This window comes from Synchiropus splendidus, chromosome 11 (assembly GCF_027744825.2).
Source record: "Synchiropus splendidus isolate RoL2022-P1 chromosome 11, RoL_Sspl_1.0, whole genome shotgun sequence".
NCBI classification, from domain to species: domain Eukaryota; kingdom Metazoa; phylum Chordata; class Actinopteri; order Syngnathiformes; family Callionymidae; genus Synchiropus; species Synchiropus splendidus.
Genome location: NC_071344.1, coordinates 2,404,060 through 2,418,119, shown reverse-complemented (window position 1 = coordinate 2,418,119; position 14,060 = coordinate 2,404,060). Strand labels below are relative to the sequence as shown.

Genomic DNA, 14,060 nt, shown 5'->3' with positions numbered 1-14,060 from the left:
TTGTGTTTGAACTTGTTTGAAAATTACTTTTGCCTCTGCTCATGTTCTGTAACTCTCCTTTCTGATGACTCTATGTTCCTCTCTATGTTTTTCTCTCATTGTGACAATTTCTTTTTTTCTGGGGGGAACTACGCCCCTGAGTGAGGAGAATATGGGAATAATAAGGGAACTGCAGTGGCACATGGAGCAACCTGGATGTCTGTGGCCATAGTTCTGTGTAAGAAACAGATTGGTTCACCTGTAGCAGCACAGTGGTGTAGTGTTAAGAACTGCAGCCTCAGAGTTCCCTAGTAAAAGGATCAATTGTCTTGTCTGTTTTGAATCCAATGTGGCCTGCTGGCATCCTGCACAGCAACTTAAAGGGAAAACACATATTTGTACTGATCCGCCAGTAATAAAGCTTGAGCACCTCACTCTTCTTAAACAAAAAAACCTCCAATCTGCCCAAATTTGGCCCAAATAGAAAGGTGTCAGTGGAGTAGAGCAGCTACTTCTGTATAGCATAAACACCGCTGAAGTCTTTAGAATTTGGTGGAGTCCTCTCATGATTCGTGAGCTCACCGCTATAGATGAGGTCATCTTGTATATAGTGGCTGCCAAAAGGCTTTTTAGAGACGGTTAGCGTCCCATTCAATGAAGGTTCACGACCATCGTGAACTGTCAAAGGCAATATGCTCATCAAAGAATCAGCTGTGTTTGAAGCATTTTCTGCACAGCCGGTGCAGACGTCATTCAAATGAATTTTGGCCTCAGTGTTTCCAAGAGTTCCATTTTCCTTATTGTGTGTGTTTGGAAATCCAGAAGAACTTGTGTGGTCTGTGTTTTTGTGATCCGCTAACCAAGTGTTTTTGGAGAGGACCTCCTGTCATAGAACACACAGCATGGACAACACAGCGTTTTACTTTCCATGATTCCATCAACTGTGAAATAAGTTACTGGGGTGATGTTGAGTCATGTTCTCTTTTCAGTCTGCTGGAACAGGAAATGCTGCGTGAGAGGCAGCATGTAGTCCAGTGCCTGTTCACCAGGAGTCCTGACTCACAGCAGGAGACTTTTTAATCTACTTTCTGCAGCAGAGACTTTTAGACACGTGGTGCCAGGCGCTTTGGTGCAGTCCATACTGTCCAGTCCAGGTTTTTAATAATCTGTAAAATAGAATGATGTTTGTTCAATGACTGAGTGAAAAGTAACCCCCCCCCCTTTCACCATTACTGTCTTTTTACTTAGTTTTATAGCCTTTGAAATTTCAGTTGGCTCAGTGAAACACCAACATGTTAAAGCAAAACGTTCGATAAAAGAATAATCCAAAAGGAAAATATTTAAAATGTGGTGTATGACATGAACAATTTTATATATAAAGTTAATATTTTAATTGAAGAGATAAACTAGTGCCTGTGTGAAACCTTTGTTTAGCGATTAAAGACTCCCACACACTTTTCTTCTATGTATTTAACTATGAAAGTTCCTATTAACAGCCACAGATTTGTTTGGTTCATCGTAAACAACCATATTCTCGCAAGGTTAATCCCACTTCCTGGTTAGCGGGTGATTCTTGAGTCACCGTAAAACTTCCCGAAATCAACAGCAACATCTGATTGCAGGTCAAAGAAGGAAGAGGTTTTGTGTTACTTGGAAGCATAAATAAGCGATGACCATAAAGTAGCAGGTCAACCATAAAATCAATTGCAAGCTTGCAGTCAAACCTCTGTTTTGAGAGTTTCAAAGAAGAAGCCTGAGATGAACTTCAGTGGGCAGCACTTCCGATGGAGAACAATCAGCACTTTTGTTTACAGCAAGGCTGAGCAGTTAACTCTGAACAAGCCAAGAACTGGGTCAATGTTGTGGGTCAATTAATCAATCAAGACCTTTATCCAAATGTGGCCACATGATGGGAACAGTAGTTGTCAACTATTGATAGGATTTACTTCGGGAAGCTTTTCTTTGCCCTTTTTTTAGTGATTAGTGATATTTGGAAAGAAAAACAGAAGAAGAGAAGTGATTGTTCTGTATGGATAAGTTTGGTTCCACTTTGTTGATTCAAGCAAGTGGAAAAAATATCACAAATTCATGGTAAATTTACAAAACAAAAGCCAGATTGCCACAACTTTACAGCAGTAAACACGCCGCAAAACCAACAAGCTTCTCCTCCGACTATGGCGTTGAACAAGGATTTCATTCAGATGAAAATAAGATAATTTACTGTGTATTGTACTGTGTTGATGCACCCACTCAAATATTGACCGATATATGAGGAAGCAAAATCCTAACATGATAAATGAGCTCAGTGTGTAATGTCCTTGTTCAATTTATAAGCAGGTGCTGATTAAAAATGAAAATGAAATTTGTATTCATATATTTCACACTCAAAATTTGTGGTAATTATTTAATATTTTGACAATGTTTGTCCAACGATTTATTATCCAATAGTAATGTTCTTTTTTCATATAATTATTCTATACTATCAAAAAAGAAATGAGATTCGGTACAAACTCAACCTTTCATAGACGGGTCACAACAAGCTGCTTTCTCTTGTCTGTTGCTGTTGACAGAAAGATACGAGTTTAAAGCTCGAGTTATTTGACTTTTAAGTAGAATTAGAACTGTAATTCAAATAAAGTTGAGAACAATTCTGGAACTGTTTACGTGATACTCGATCGGTAGTTCACAGATGTTGAACAGCAGTAGCAGACCCTGCCCCTCCTCTCCAATCGTGATTGGTTAAGATGGTCTTGAAGCGGCCCTTCGCCCCGCCTCTCTAATTGTGATTGGATATCTTGGTGCTTTAACTTCCGCTGGGCCTGGCACGAGCTGCGCTGATTGGTCGCACTGTTGCTGGAGCTGTCAGTCCGACTGCGGGCAGCTTTTCTCTCTTCCCAGTGTTCTGCTCGCGGCTGACTGCAGCGGCAGCCCGGGCAGCCCTCCTCCGTGAGCTCCGCTGGAAGTCACCTGGGAAAGACACGTCCATGCAGGAGCACACTGTTTGTAAAATGATCATCTGTACGAACAAAATGGAGTACCCCTTGAGAAGCCAGCACCAGCGAGCCCCGAAACAGGTAAGACCCCGGGATGCTCACCAACTTAACGGTAGCAGCTAACAATGTAGCCACAGTTCATTCATTTACCGACGCCAAAAGTTTTCTTTTTTCGAGACTATAACGCGCATGTCTTCCAATAGACATTTAAACAAGGGAACTGCCATTTGGCTCGACATGTTTGACCGAGTCTTGGGATTCAGAAAGCGCTATATTAAGTGAAAGTATAGAACAATCTAGTCGGCATTGCGTGTAACTAAGTGAACTTACAGCATGACGTCATAAGTCATCTGTCAACTTGGGTCAACACGCTGTGAATAATCGGTGAATATGACGAGTTCGCACTCACAATGAGTTTGCAAACAAGGAGTCCGGATGTCATGAAATGATTAATGCTCGTGAAAACGTTGTAATTCAACGAAGTGACGAGGTTTACGGTGTTCAGTATTTTCATTCATGTTCAGTATTTAGTTCGTAGCTAGTGCTGCAGGTGAGGGTGACGTCACCTGAGGATTCAGGGTAAAAGTGTCGGCCGCGTGCAGTATTTCACCAAAAAGAAGACACGTCTATCTGGAGTGCAATTGAAGGCGTCATCTGGCTTGTGAGTCTGGGATGTGACTACATTACTGGCGAGAGTCGTCTACTTTTATTGTGCTGTTGTTGTTGCCGTCTTCAGTGGAACTGCCAATCAAAGTTGTTTTTCTCTTCCGTCGCTGCGCTACGTTTTGCAACAGAAGGGGGGCGCTGTCTGAAGCACCTCCATTTCAAAATGCGTGCATGCATCGGATCTGAAGAGAATTGAAGCATAACAAGGAGCGAGGACGGCTTTATGTTTATTTGAATTCATGGTTCAAACCGACGCCTGCATTGCCCGTGCTCTCATTAATGTTGTGCAGTTGTGAAAATGCTGAGATGATGGAAACATGTTTTGATCTCAGGCAGAGACAAAGGAAAATATGTTCGCATAGTTTCTGCAAACTATGAACAAATAATGGGACATGCTGCCTCATCCGATACCCAATTTCCAGACCTAAATCCCTCCAGTGCTGTAGGTGGGTGTGCGCTTGTGTTCTCTATCCTGCAGCACACTGTTGTGTTTGTCTGGGCTCATGTGCTGTCCCACTCTGCTCTCCTCCTCCTCCTCCTCCTGCCTCCTTCTCTCAAACCTCTTTTTGGGCTGCAGCTGGTTTGTTTTGTGCTACTCCCAGAGTTCAGGTTGCAGCAGCCAAAATCGTCCCTGGCTTGCTGCGTGTCTAGTGATAGGACTGGGGTGCATGATAAGGACGGCTCCCCTCCAGGCTCAATAGGAATGCAGATTGAATGACCTACTGTATTTGCAGCCCCCTTCACGGACACAAACACAAGACTGCTCACACTGGCATATTTACACTTGGACGACATGGCATAATTTTTTTCACTTTGTTTGCTCTCGCAGTTTTCACTGAGTCCTTCGTCTTTTTTTGTTCGCTGACAAAGCGGCTCTTTGTCTTCACTTACCTTCCCTCTCTACTGTGGCGCCACTCGTGTTTTTCATGTCACTCCTGCCTCACGGTTCTAATCAATAAACAAATAACCTCCCTGGTCCTTTGCATTTTTTTGTTTGTTTTGGATATACGATCATCCTCTGCCTACGTTTTTCCTGCTGCACTGTATACTATAACTCGAGGTATAATCTTTCCACCTGGTACTAAATCTCCTCTGCAGTCTCCACCCAAGTGGATATGCCAGTCTTTTAAATCTTCAGCTGAAGATTCATCCTATAATAACGGGACTCAATCGTGAACGACTCAGAGGACTAAGTGATCTTAGGTTAGTCACCTGTAAACACAATTTTTATCTCTGGTCTGGACGCTATTGACGAATGAAAGGAAGCGCAACTGCAGCAAAGCAAGGTCAAAGTGTGGCTCTTCTTGCCTCCGTTTTAAGAAACAGCCTGTGTATCAACCCCCCGAAATATTGTATCAGCTCATATTTGGATTTTATTTGGTTACTTTATGCATATCAATGAAAAATAATGCCCCTTTGATGCAACAACAAATTACCATCATAAACAACTTAACTGTAAAACAGGAAACCGTCACATCATTTCCTATATTTAACCCACATCTGAGCACTCTCCTTGTGTTGCACATTCTTCTTTCGAAAGCATGTCTTAAATTTATAATAATGCAGGTAGATTTTGCTGTGCATGGGTGTACTGTATATTGTCCTGTCGAACAGGCCCAACTCTTTTCTGATAATGCATTTTTGTGCTAATTTCGTGGTCCAGATGGACAATATATCTGTGCCTCCACTATGACCTTGTTTTCCAGTCAAAATTTTCAGCGCTATTTCTTCATCACTTCATCATTTTCACGTCACAAGTTAAAGTAAGCAGTGGTCTTCACCCACAGTTTAGTTTTGCAGGTTTGAGGGCATCCATGTGTGCAAAGCATCTTTTTGCTTACATCACCTAATATGGATTTTTCTTTTCTTTGAAATAACATCCACATTTGCTGAACTGTTTGCTGTATATATCCACCCACTCACACAGGCTTTTTTTCCCTCCTTAGCTGTGGTGTTTTTTTCCCCTTGTTGTGGGTGGATAATAAATTGTTTGCTTAACTGCAGATGCTGCTTTGTTGTGCGCCCCAGTCTGAGTTAACACATTTCTCTGTAATGCTAAATTACTAATCTGTGGTTCACAACGCTTAAGAAATATTGCGCCGTTCCAAGGTCGTATAATGATCAGTTTTGATTTCTGAATCAGCAGACATTAGATGTGTCATTTCCTGCTCAGGAAGTGTAGTTCCGCTTTCACCTGTTCTTGTCCAGACTTGTTTATAAAGAAAAAGTCAGTTCTGCTTTTTTTCCTCAGTCTCAGTCAGAAATGTGTTGCTGCTCTCAAGCCTCCACTGTCTCATTAATCAGCGTGGAGTTGATTTTCCTGTTGTGATGGTTTGCCTGTAGTTCAGATGTGGGCATAGTGCGGCTCGGGGGCCACATACAGCTCTTTGACTGTACTTTTGTGGTCCTCATGAGGTCATAGCAAAACTTCAAAAGTTTTCTTTTTTTTTTTTTTTTTTTTTTTTAAATCTAATTTGACACCCTTGATGTAGTTGGTTTGTTGTAGCTACAAGGTAGCAATGTCATTTCAGTCTAGTTGGTCACGTGCCCTTCTTCATTTATTTATTTATGTGTGCTTAAAAAATTCTTTCTCCTCCACTCGAATCTTGTCTAAACTATCATAGTTGTAGTGTCATCTGAGAGAGTTTTTACACTACAGTCTGTGTCTCGAGACACGGTCCTTTCAGCTCAAAAGTCCGAGATATGAGCACAAGCAACCCAGGTTTTGGACTTGATCCCGCCTGAGAGCAGTACCTCGTCCTGGGACGTGCTCCATGAAGGGATGAGATTTTTGCTTCAGGTGACTCGGTGCTTGATGCTGGGAGCTAAGTAAGCAGCGTGCCTCCAGACCAATTATGAAATCTGTGGTGCTGCTAAGCTTTCTGAGCGCTGTCTGGGTGGGCAGCATTGTTCCAAAACAGTGGTGATTTTATTATTAGCCATTTTTACTTTTATTGATAATCTTGGATTCTAACCGATTTCATTGACAGTAGTCTTCATGAGAACTCTGAGGAGGAAAGACAATTGTTTTTCTTAAGTTAATGAAGATTACCAGACTAATAAATGATCATTCAGACCTCTGGAGCTGATAAAAATCGCTTGAATGTCAGCAACGTCTGCCACTTCCTTGAACTTGTGGTGAGACTTGCAGGGTGGATGAAGATTGTCCGTAGTTTGCTCTGTGTTTCCGCTATTTTTATTGTAAAATGAACCTGAAAACACTTGTCTACTTTTGCCTGTGAAACATTTGCCGTACCACGTCTTGCTAAAGCTGCGGCTGACATCTGTCATGACTTCATAAGTCATGACCATGAATATGGAGTTAACATCTGTTTGTGTAATTTTTTTTTTTATAAAATCAGTCAAATGAGTCAAATAGTTTTGTAAACGATCGTTGAAAGTTTGGAACTCATTGGTGGTTTCCTCCTGTGATCTGCGTCAGCCATCAGTAACGTCTTCCATACCGCGAGTGTTGCAACTCACGAGATGTGGATAGCCACTAGGTTACCCCGGTAAACAAACTTGGTGACTGCGATGGCCAAGCTACAGCTGCAAAGGGGCTGAGAATATACAAATTTTGATTATATTCTGCAAAATGACTTTTCATGAAAACCATTATGATGCCACTACCAGTTAGGAATCCTGCAAGCACAGTTTTGCAGTTTAGCTTGTCCCCAGGACACCCCTAGCTAAAAGCCAGAACCGGACTCTACTCTCTACTCCAGACCCGCTCGAGACGAAGTCTGCAGTGTGAAAGCCCCTGAATTACACCAAGTCAACGTTCGGCCACTTCTCCAAACTATACATTGTGCCATAATGCCTCATCTCTTCTGTCATGAATACTGCCTCTTAAAGCCAAATTTCAGCTTTATGGTCTCAATAAAGGATTAGCTTATCTTGGTTACGACCAGTGTAAAGGCCTGCTTCTTGTCGCTTGAACAAGATAAGAGATAAGATAAACCCTCATTTTGTGGCCCAAGAAGGACTTTTTCCTTGTTCAATGAATTTGCATAATGAGTTCAAATGGTCTATCGTGTTTCAATAGCTCTAGTGAGTGTTGTTTCCCCAAAAAGTTACTGTTGTAAAACATGTAATTGGTAATAATTAATGTTTTCTTGAAGAAGCGGGTGTAATATAATTGAAGAAAAAAAGTCTGTCATGATTCCCTGGCAATTAAATGTAAAATGTCAGATCATGAGTTCTACTTTTCTTTTAATGTTGATGCCATTTTTCTCCTGCTGTACCGCTGTGTTTATCTCACGTATACATTGACTACCTGATACACAGGCCCTGCACTGACGTCAGTATGTTTTTGGATTGGCAGCCACCTGTGTATTCAAGGTCCCAGCTCACCATCTTGTTGACCGAGTTCCTCACTAACTCACTCACCGATTTATTCGTCAGATAGCTCTCCCCAAGTCAAATATTGGATATCATAACTGTAAGTCAACACCAGACAGCGCTGGATGTGTGTAATATGTTATTCATTCCTTCACAATCTTAGCTCTGACTCGATATAGGTCAAGGGGTGGGACCTCAGGCCGGATCAGGAGCAAACCTTCTTGTACAGTGGGCAGAAGTGGAATACCTCATGGAGCATCCAGGCTAGTAACAATATGCGGTGACCCACAACGTTATGCTGCTATTGAAGGAGATTTGATAGCTGATATCTATATATACACACAATACGAAATGGCAAGTGAAGTTGGTTGTTCTTAAAGGGTCTTAAAGCTGTAAGCTTGCTTCCATGTGTTTCTTATATTCATATTCTTCTGCCTTTATGTGTTATGAAAAGAACTCTGTTGGGTTGATTGATTGATTTTTATGTAGTACTAAAGTTATTGAAAAGCCTGCACGCCACTGCGGCCCTTTTGAGGACCGGTCTGACACCTGTGTTCTAGAGGTTGGCTGGAAGGATGTTCATCTGAGGTCGAGACCTCCTTTGTCCTCGCCGAATTGTCAAATGAAAAATGGAACTGGAGAAGAAGGGAAATTCAAAGAGATTCAAAAGAGGCCGGGCAAACGAAAGAAGCAGAGTCTGATGAAAGAATTACTGAGAAGAAGAAACAAAGTTATGCATGAGAGGATGGTTAAAAGGAAACAGGAACAGAAGGACAAAAGTGCAAGTTGTGGGGCTCGAATCAAAGAAGGTTTTGAGAGCAAAGTCAACTAGAATGGCTAATATAGAGGCAAGTATTGATCACACAGCATTGTTTGTTAAACATTTTCTGGGTTTTTCCTACACTGAAAACAGTTCTTCTCTTGAGGTTTTTGTTTTCTCTTAATATCTACAGAGATCGTTCCTCTCTGTGGCTCAGCTGGTCGGCCATCTTTCCTCTCCCCATGAGCCTGTTTCTTTTGGCTTCAGGCTCCAAAGAATTCTATTTGGTCTCCTCATCTTGGCTGCGGCACGGCTTCGTCCTGGCCTCTTGTTTATGTGCTAATTTAACTCTCCACATGTCCCAAGTTTTGAACCTATGGGCTGGTGGCAACTGTCTTTTTCTACTGTGTATGTTCATAAACAGACCAGATTTAGCTGCTGATTTACTTTCACGCTTCCTGTCGAGGAGATGTTGTTTCACTGGTAAGCTGCTTTTTGGCATAAAAATAGCTATTATTTTTTAACCATCTATCATTTTCGAGTTCCAGGCTCGCAAATAACTGATATTATCGGCAGAGTGACTTGTTCACTGGGCAGTCCAGTGCGACATTAACTTCATGATGGTGATTATTATATTGTAGTTTTGAAACAGTGTTCACGGCTCAAATGGAAGGGAAGTTTTGCTCTTTTTAATGAGACAGTTTCCGATGTGTCGTAATGGAAAACCGTGTGCTGCTGCAGGTGATGGTGTCCAGTGAGGAGGAGCGGGTGTCGCTGCTGTTAATGAAGGCTCTGGTCAGCAGGGGAAGTGTGGATGCCGTCTGCCAGCAGATGGCCTCGCACCCTCAGTACCTGGAGAGCTTCCTGCGCACACAGCACTACATCCTGCACATGGACGGCCCCCTGCCACTGCCATACCGCCATTACATCGGCATCATGGTCAGTGATTGTAGCTGTTTTTAGCTTTAAAAACGGCAGCAGCTCACACTTGTGCTCTTCGATGCTCAGGCCGCCGCAAGACATCACTGCAACTACCTGGTGTGCCTGCACACGGCCCAGTTCCTCAGGGTGGGCGGGGACCCCCTGTGGCTGCAGAGCTTGGAGGCCGCGCCCCCTCGCCTGCGCCTCCTTGACCAGATCAACAAAGTGCTCGCCCACCAACCCTGGCTGACCTCCAGCTCACACATCCAGGTGAGGAAAAGCTTGGGTCGGGCTCCGCTGACCTACATCTGTCACTGATATGCCATTTCTGGCTGTTTCATTTAGGATGTTTCTCAGTTATTCTTTTCAGTGAAATAATTATTTTGCTGCAGAGCTTGTAATAAGGAGAATACACTGTTACACTTGACTATACTGTCAAATAGTTATTAGCTTGTCTTGTGTAGCACAGCGAGCTCACTCTCAGGTCTCTCTCTGCTCCAGTCGCTGCTGAAGTCCGGTGAGCAGTGCTGGTCCCTGGCTGAGCTGGTTCAAGCGGTGGTGATCCTGGCCCACTGCCACTCCCTGTGCAGCTTTGTGTTTGGCTCCGACACAAACTCAGACTTTGCCCCTGTTGTTGTCAAATCTCCCAATGGTACGCCGCCGACCTTCTGCCCTTTCGATGCTGCTAACGGCAACACCAACGTGCCTCAGACGCTCGCCGCTCCCCCCGAGCACAGAACCCGGCGGCGGGTAAGAGTTTGTTTCGCTTTCTTTTGACAGTTTTATTCATTTCTGAGACAGTAGGTAGTTGGTTACCCGGGTGAAGGTGACTGATCTATGATCCCGAAACACCCTCTTTTCATCTCCAGGTCCCAATACAAGCATGGGAAATAGAACAATTGTTCCCTGTGGACAAAAAATAAATAAATAAATAAATATATATATATATTCAGTTCCGCAACAGTAATTATCACAATAAATAGATGTTCATTCTTTTCCATATATTGAAACACTCAACAGTCTTTCTTGAAACTGTTTTATGATGAAACTTATCAGTGGGGTTTATCTCCGATTAGCACCAACAGGCTTCTGCCTTTACTTTTCCTCACCAAGCATTGAAAGATTATTGTGCAAGGATCCGCCTTCTCAGCAGACTGTGCTGATACACATATATGTGATTCCAGTAATACCATGTTGCGTGAAGAATGTCCCAGAGGTGGAAGTTGGCTGCTTCATTTGTGAACACTCACTGTCTTTTCTTCAGACTCGTTTCATGTCCATCGAACTTTCACAACATTCACTCGACTGAGTTTGATGACTGAGCTGTCCTCATGACAACGATGAATTGAATTCATTCCAATCCATTTATGCCTGATCAGATTGTGTGTCTGCTTCCTCAGTCTCTGGACTCCAGCTGTGACGTGGGCTGCCTGAAGGAGAGAATCCAAAAGTCACAAGAGGAGCGGGAGAAGAGGGAAGAAAGGCTGCTGCAGACTCACGCAGGTAAACAAGTCCCAAACATGGCTCCTGCTCATGTGCGGAGAACGCGAACCCTCCACGGCAAAGGCACCCGTGACCAACTGGCTTCTATTTTTAGACATGGACGAGGAGGAGGACCTGATTTTCCTCGCCGACGCTTCACGTTTCATTACGGACCCTGACTTCTGCTATGAGGAGTTCGCTCGCAGAGAAGACGACCATTTCCAAGTATTCAGAGTTCAGGTCGGTTCACAGTGCACTCGCACAAACACAGACAGACTCTCCTCAAAACCATGTGTGAATTAGAAATGTATCTCCTCACTGGGAGGTTTGTGTTGTGTTTGTAAAATATAGTTGGTCATGTATAGTACACGTGAAGCGCTGCCGGCTGCTGTTAACTGGACATGTGTCCCAGCAGGACTACTCCTGGGAGGACCACGGCTTCTCTCTGATCAACCGCTTATATTCCGACATCGGCCATTTGCTCGACGACAGATTCCGCCGCGTGACATCGCTCCCCTCTTTGCACAGCCCTGACCTGAAGAGGGCCATCTGGAACTATATCCAATGTGTTTTAGGAATACGGTGAGACTCGAAAAAAGCTTAGTCCGTGTCCGCTGAACCGGAAGTCCAACTCTGACTGTGGCTGCAGGTACGACGACTACGACTACGGCGAAGTGAACCGGCTGCTGGAGCGGGATCTGAAGCTCTACATTAAAGCGGTGGCCTGTTTTCCAGATGCCACCAAAGCTCCAGCGTGTCCACTCAGCTGGACTCCACTCAAACCTTCAGAGCAGGTGAGACTTAAGCTTCTGGGTCTAAGGTCCAGTCTCCCGTGCAGCAGTGTTGTTAACATTATTAAAGGTGATAAAGTTCAACTGCTTTCCTCCAGCACTTCATATTTACAATGGCTACTTTCAGTTTGACAATATGCGCTCCCTCTTACCAAGCTGCGGCAGTCAAATGAGAGAATGTGAGTCGTGTGGTCATTGACCTATTGACCCCCCTCTCTTCTCAGATCCACGTGAATCTTCTCATCATGGAGGCGCGGCTGCAGGCAGAGCTGCTGTACGCTCTCAGAGCGATAACAAAATACATGATCGCGTAGCTGCTCCGGATGAGCAGCGCTTTGAAGGACTCAGAGTAGCGCCATCTGTTGGTAGCCTCTTCTCATGAATGTGTTTCCTATCTTAATGTATTTATACCATAATGTGCCATCAGCCCGCTCCCCTTCTCCCCCGCGCAACGTTGCCGCTCTCCAAGACAATGTGCAATTCAGAACCCTTGACATTTGACCAGTTTTTTGGTTGTAGCAATGGCCAACACTCTGTTTTGGATTTGACCGGTCCATGTATATGTACTATGCTTTTTGTTCCGCCACAACTGCTTTTGTGCAGTGTTTGGTGCCGCCAGTCAGTGTTGAGCCACCCTGAAGTTTAAATGCCCCTAACCAGAACAAACATGTGACTCTACTGAAGGCACCGCTAGTTTCTTTTATTTAGCACTTTTAAACTTTATATATTTATGATGCTCCAGCAGGAGCTCTTCCTGACTCCCACGTGTTCTCGCGTTTGTCCCAAAACGGTTTCATGGCTGTAGAGGCCGCCACACAGCCCCAGACACCAGCGCATCAAACAAACTCAACAGTATTGGTTCTCAAAGCTCAAGGCTCCTGCATTCTGTTGTAGTACTCTAGAGGGCGGCATTGCATCGCTTTCACTTGCCAGCCTTTATAAACTGATAAGCTAGACAACCTTAAGGTCAACACCCTCCTGACATTAAGCAATAACTGGATTATGGTCAACAAATCTCTCTTTAGAGAGAGGTTGATGTGGAGGTGTTTTTCTGTGAGCGCAGCACTTGGGCTGTGATCAGAGCTGTACATAATTTAGGTCAATCATCCGATTATTTCTGTCCCTATCTTTAAAGACGGTAATAAATCCGCAGTGGAGTGTGTGAACTCAACCGGCTCAGATTTCCCCATGAAGCCATTTATCACCGAGCGTCCCGAACCAGAAGTCTTGCCCTGGTCATGAGTTCCTCTGTTTTCCTCTGAGCTGTATGCGACGCAGGACAATGTGCAAACTGACTACACCTTTACTTTGTCTTTTATTTGGCAAACTAGTTGGTTTGTGGGTGTGACAGTAGTGTAGAGGTGTGACCGCCTGTTTAGCCTTTAGGATGGATGGACGAAACAAGAAGAGCATATCTTCTCACGGTGCCTTCAGGCGGAACCGCGGGGCTGAGATTTTTGATGTGCTGGCTCCACCATGACTGAGATTTCACTGGAGGTGGACCGTGGTTATCGGCGGCTCCTTCCACTAAGCCCAGCGACTCTACGACGACGAGCCTTCGACACAGATGGATGTGAAAACCTTTGAAACAAATGGACGTTTAAATAAAGATGAAAATACTTGGACAAAAAAAAGAGGAAAAGTTAAAGACCAAAAAAACTTTTTTGGATAATGTGAAGAATGTTTTCTATAAAGATGTTCTATGAAAATATTAACCGCCTCCTCGTGTTTGTTTCTCTGTCATGTGCCATCATAATATCCGCCTTTACATTTTGACCTCCTGGGGCCAACACATGTTAATAAATACATGAAATATAACACCCTGATATGTATCCAGTACACTGATAACACATATTGCAATATATGTTGCCTTTACTTTATTATACTGGATGACTAAAGATCAGAACATATAAGTCGGTTGAACTGTAAACGAACAAAGTGAACAATTCACTACTAGACTTTAGAATTAATCATGTTAATTAATTAATCATGTTTAAAAAATGTCTTTGTTTTATTTTTCATTTAGTTATACTTTGGCTTTGCAACTCAATGAATCAAAAAAAATCAAAATATGTTTCGATACATGTACGGCAATGTGACTTTTGACTTGTCTACTGGCGTGATAGC

The 14,060-nt window shown here is 43.4% G+C and overlaps 1 protein-coding gene across 3 annotated transcripts; it reads left to right on the top strand.

The window, feature by feature from the left end:
• The first annotated feature begins 2,868 nt into the window (after positions 1 to 2,868).
• Positions 2,869 to 13,646, top strand: sesn4 (sestrin 4). 3 transcript variants are annotated; one of them, XM_053879051.1, is made up of 9 exons: positions 2,869 to 3,053; positions 9,481 to 9,678; positions 9,748 to 9,930; positions 10,162 to 10,410; positions 11,061 to 11,163; positions 11,258 to 11,382; positions 11,558 to 11,724; positions 11,792 to 11,936; positions 12,158 to 13,646. In XM_053879051.1, the coding sequence occupies exons 1-9, from the start codon at positions 2,964 to 2,966 to the stop codon at positions 12,245 to 12,247; spliced, it is 1,350 nt and encodes a 449-aa protein (XP_053735026.1). In that variant the 5' UTR covers positions 2,869 to 2,963; the 3' UTR covers positions 12,248 to 13,646. The 3 variants fall into 3 exon arrangements, with proteins under 3 accessions (XP_053735026.1, XP_053735025.1, XP_053735027.1); XM_053879050.1 differs by lacking the exon at positions 2,869 to 3,053 and adding an exon at positions 3,078 to 8,827; XM_053879052.1 differs by lacking the exon at positions 2,869 to 3,053 and adding an exon at positions 8,882 to 9,222.
• The last annotated feature ends 414 nt before the right edge of the window (positions 13,647 to 14,060 follow it).

Excerpts from the sequence above, each read along its gene's own strand:
- sesn4 (XM_053879050.1), top strand. The coding sequence starts at position 8,717 with ATGAGAGGATGGTTAAAAGGAAACAGGAACAGAAGGACAAAAGTGCAA. Across the intron at positions 9,931-10,161 it reads CCTCCAGCTCACACATCCAG|TCGCTGCTGAAGTCCGGTGA; the intron begins GTGAGGAAAAGC and ends TCTCTGCTCCAG. Across the intron at positions 11,937-12,157 it reads CACTCAAACCTTCAGAGCAG|ATCCACGTGAATCTTCTCAT; the intron begins GTGAGACTTAAG and ends CTCTCTTCTCAG.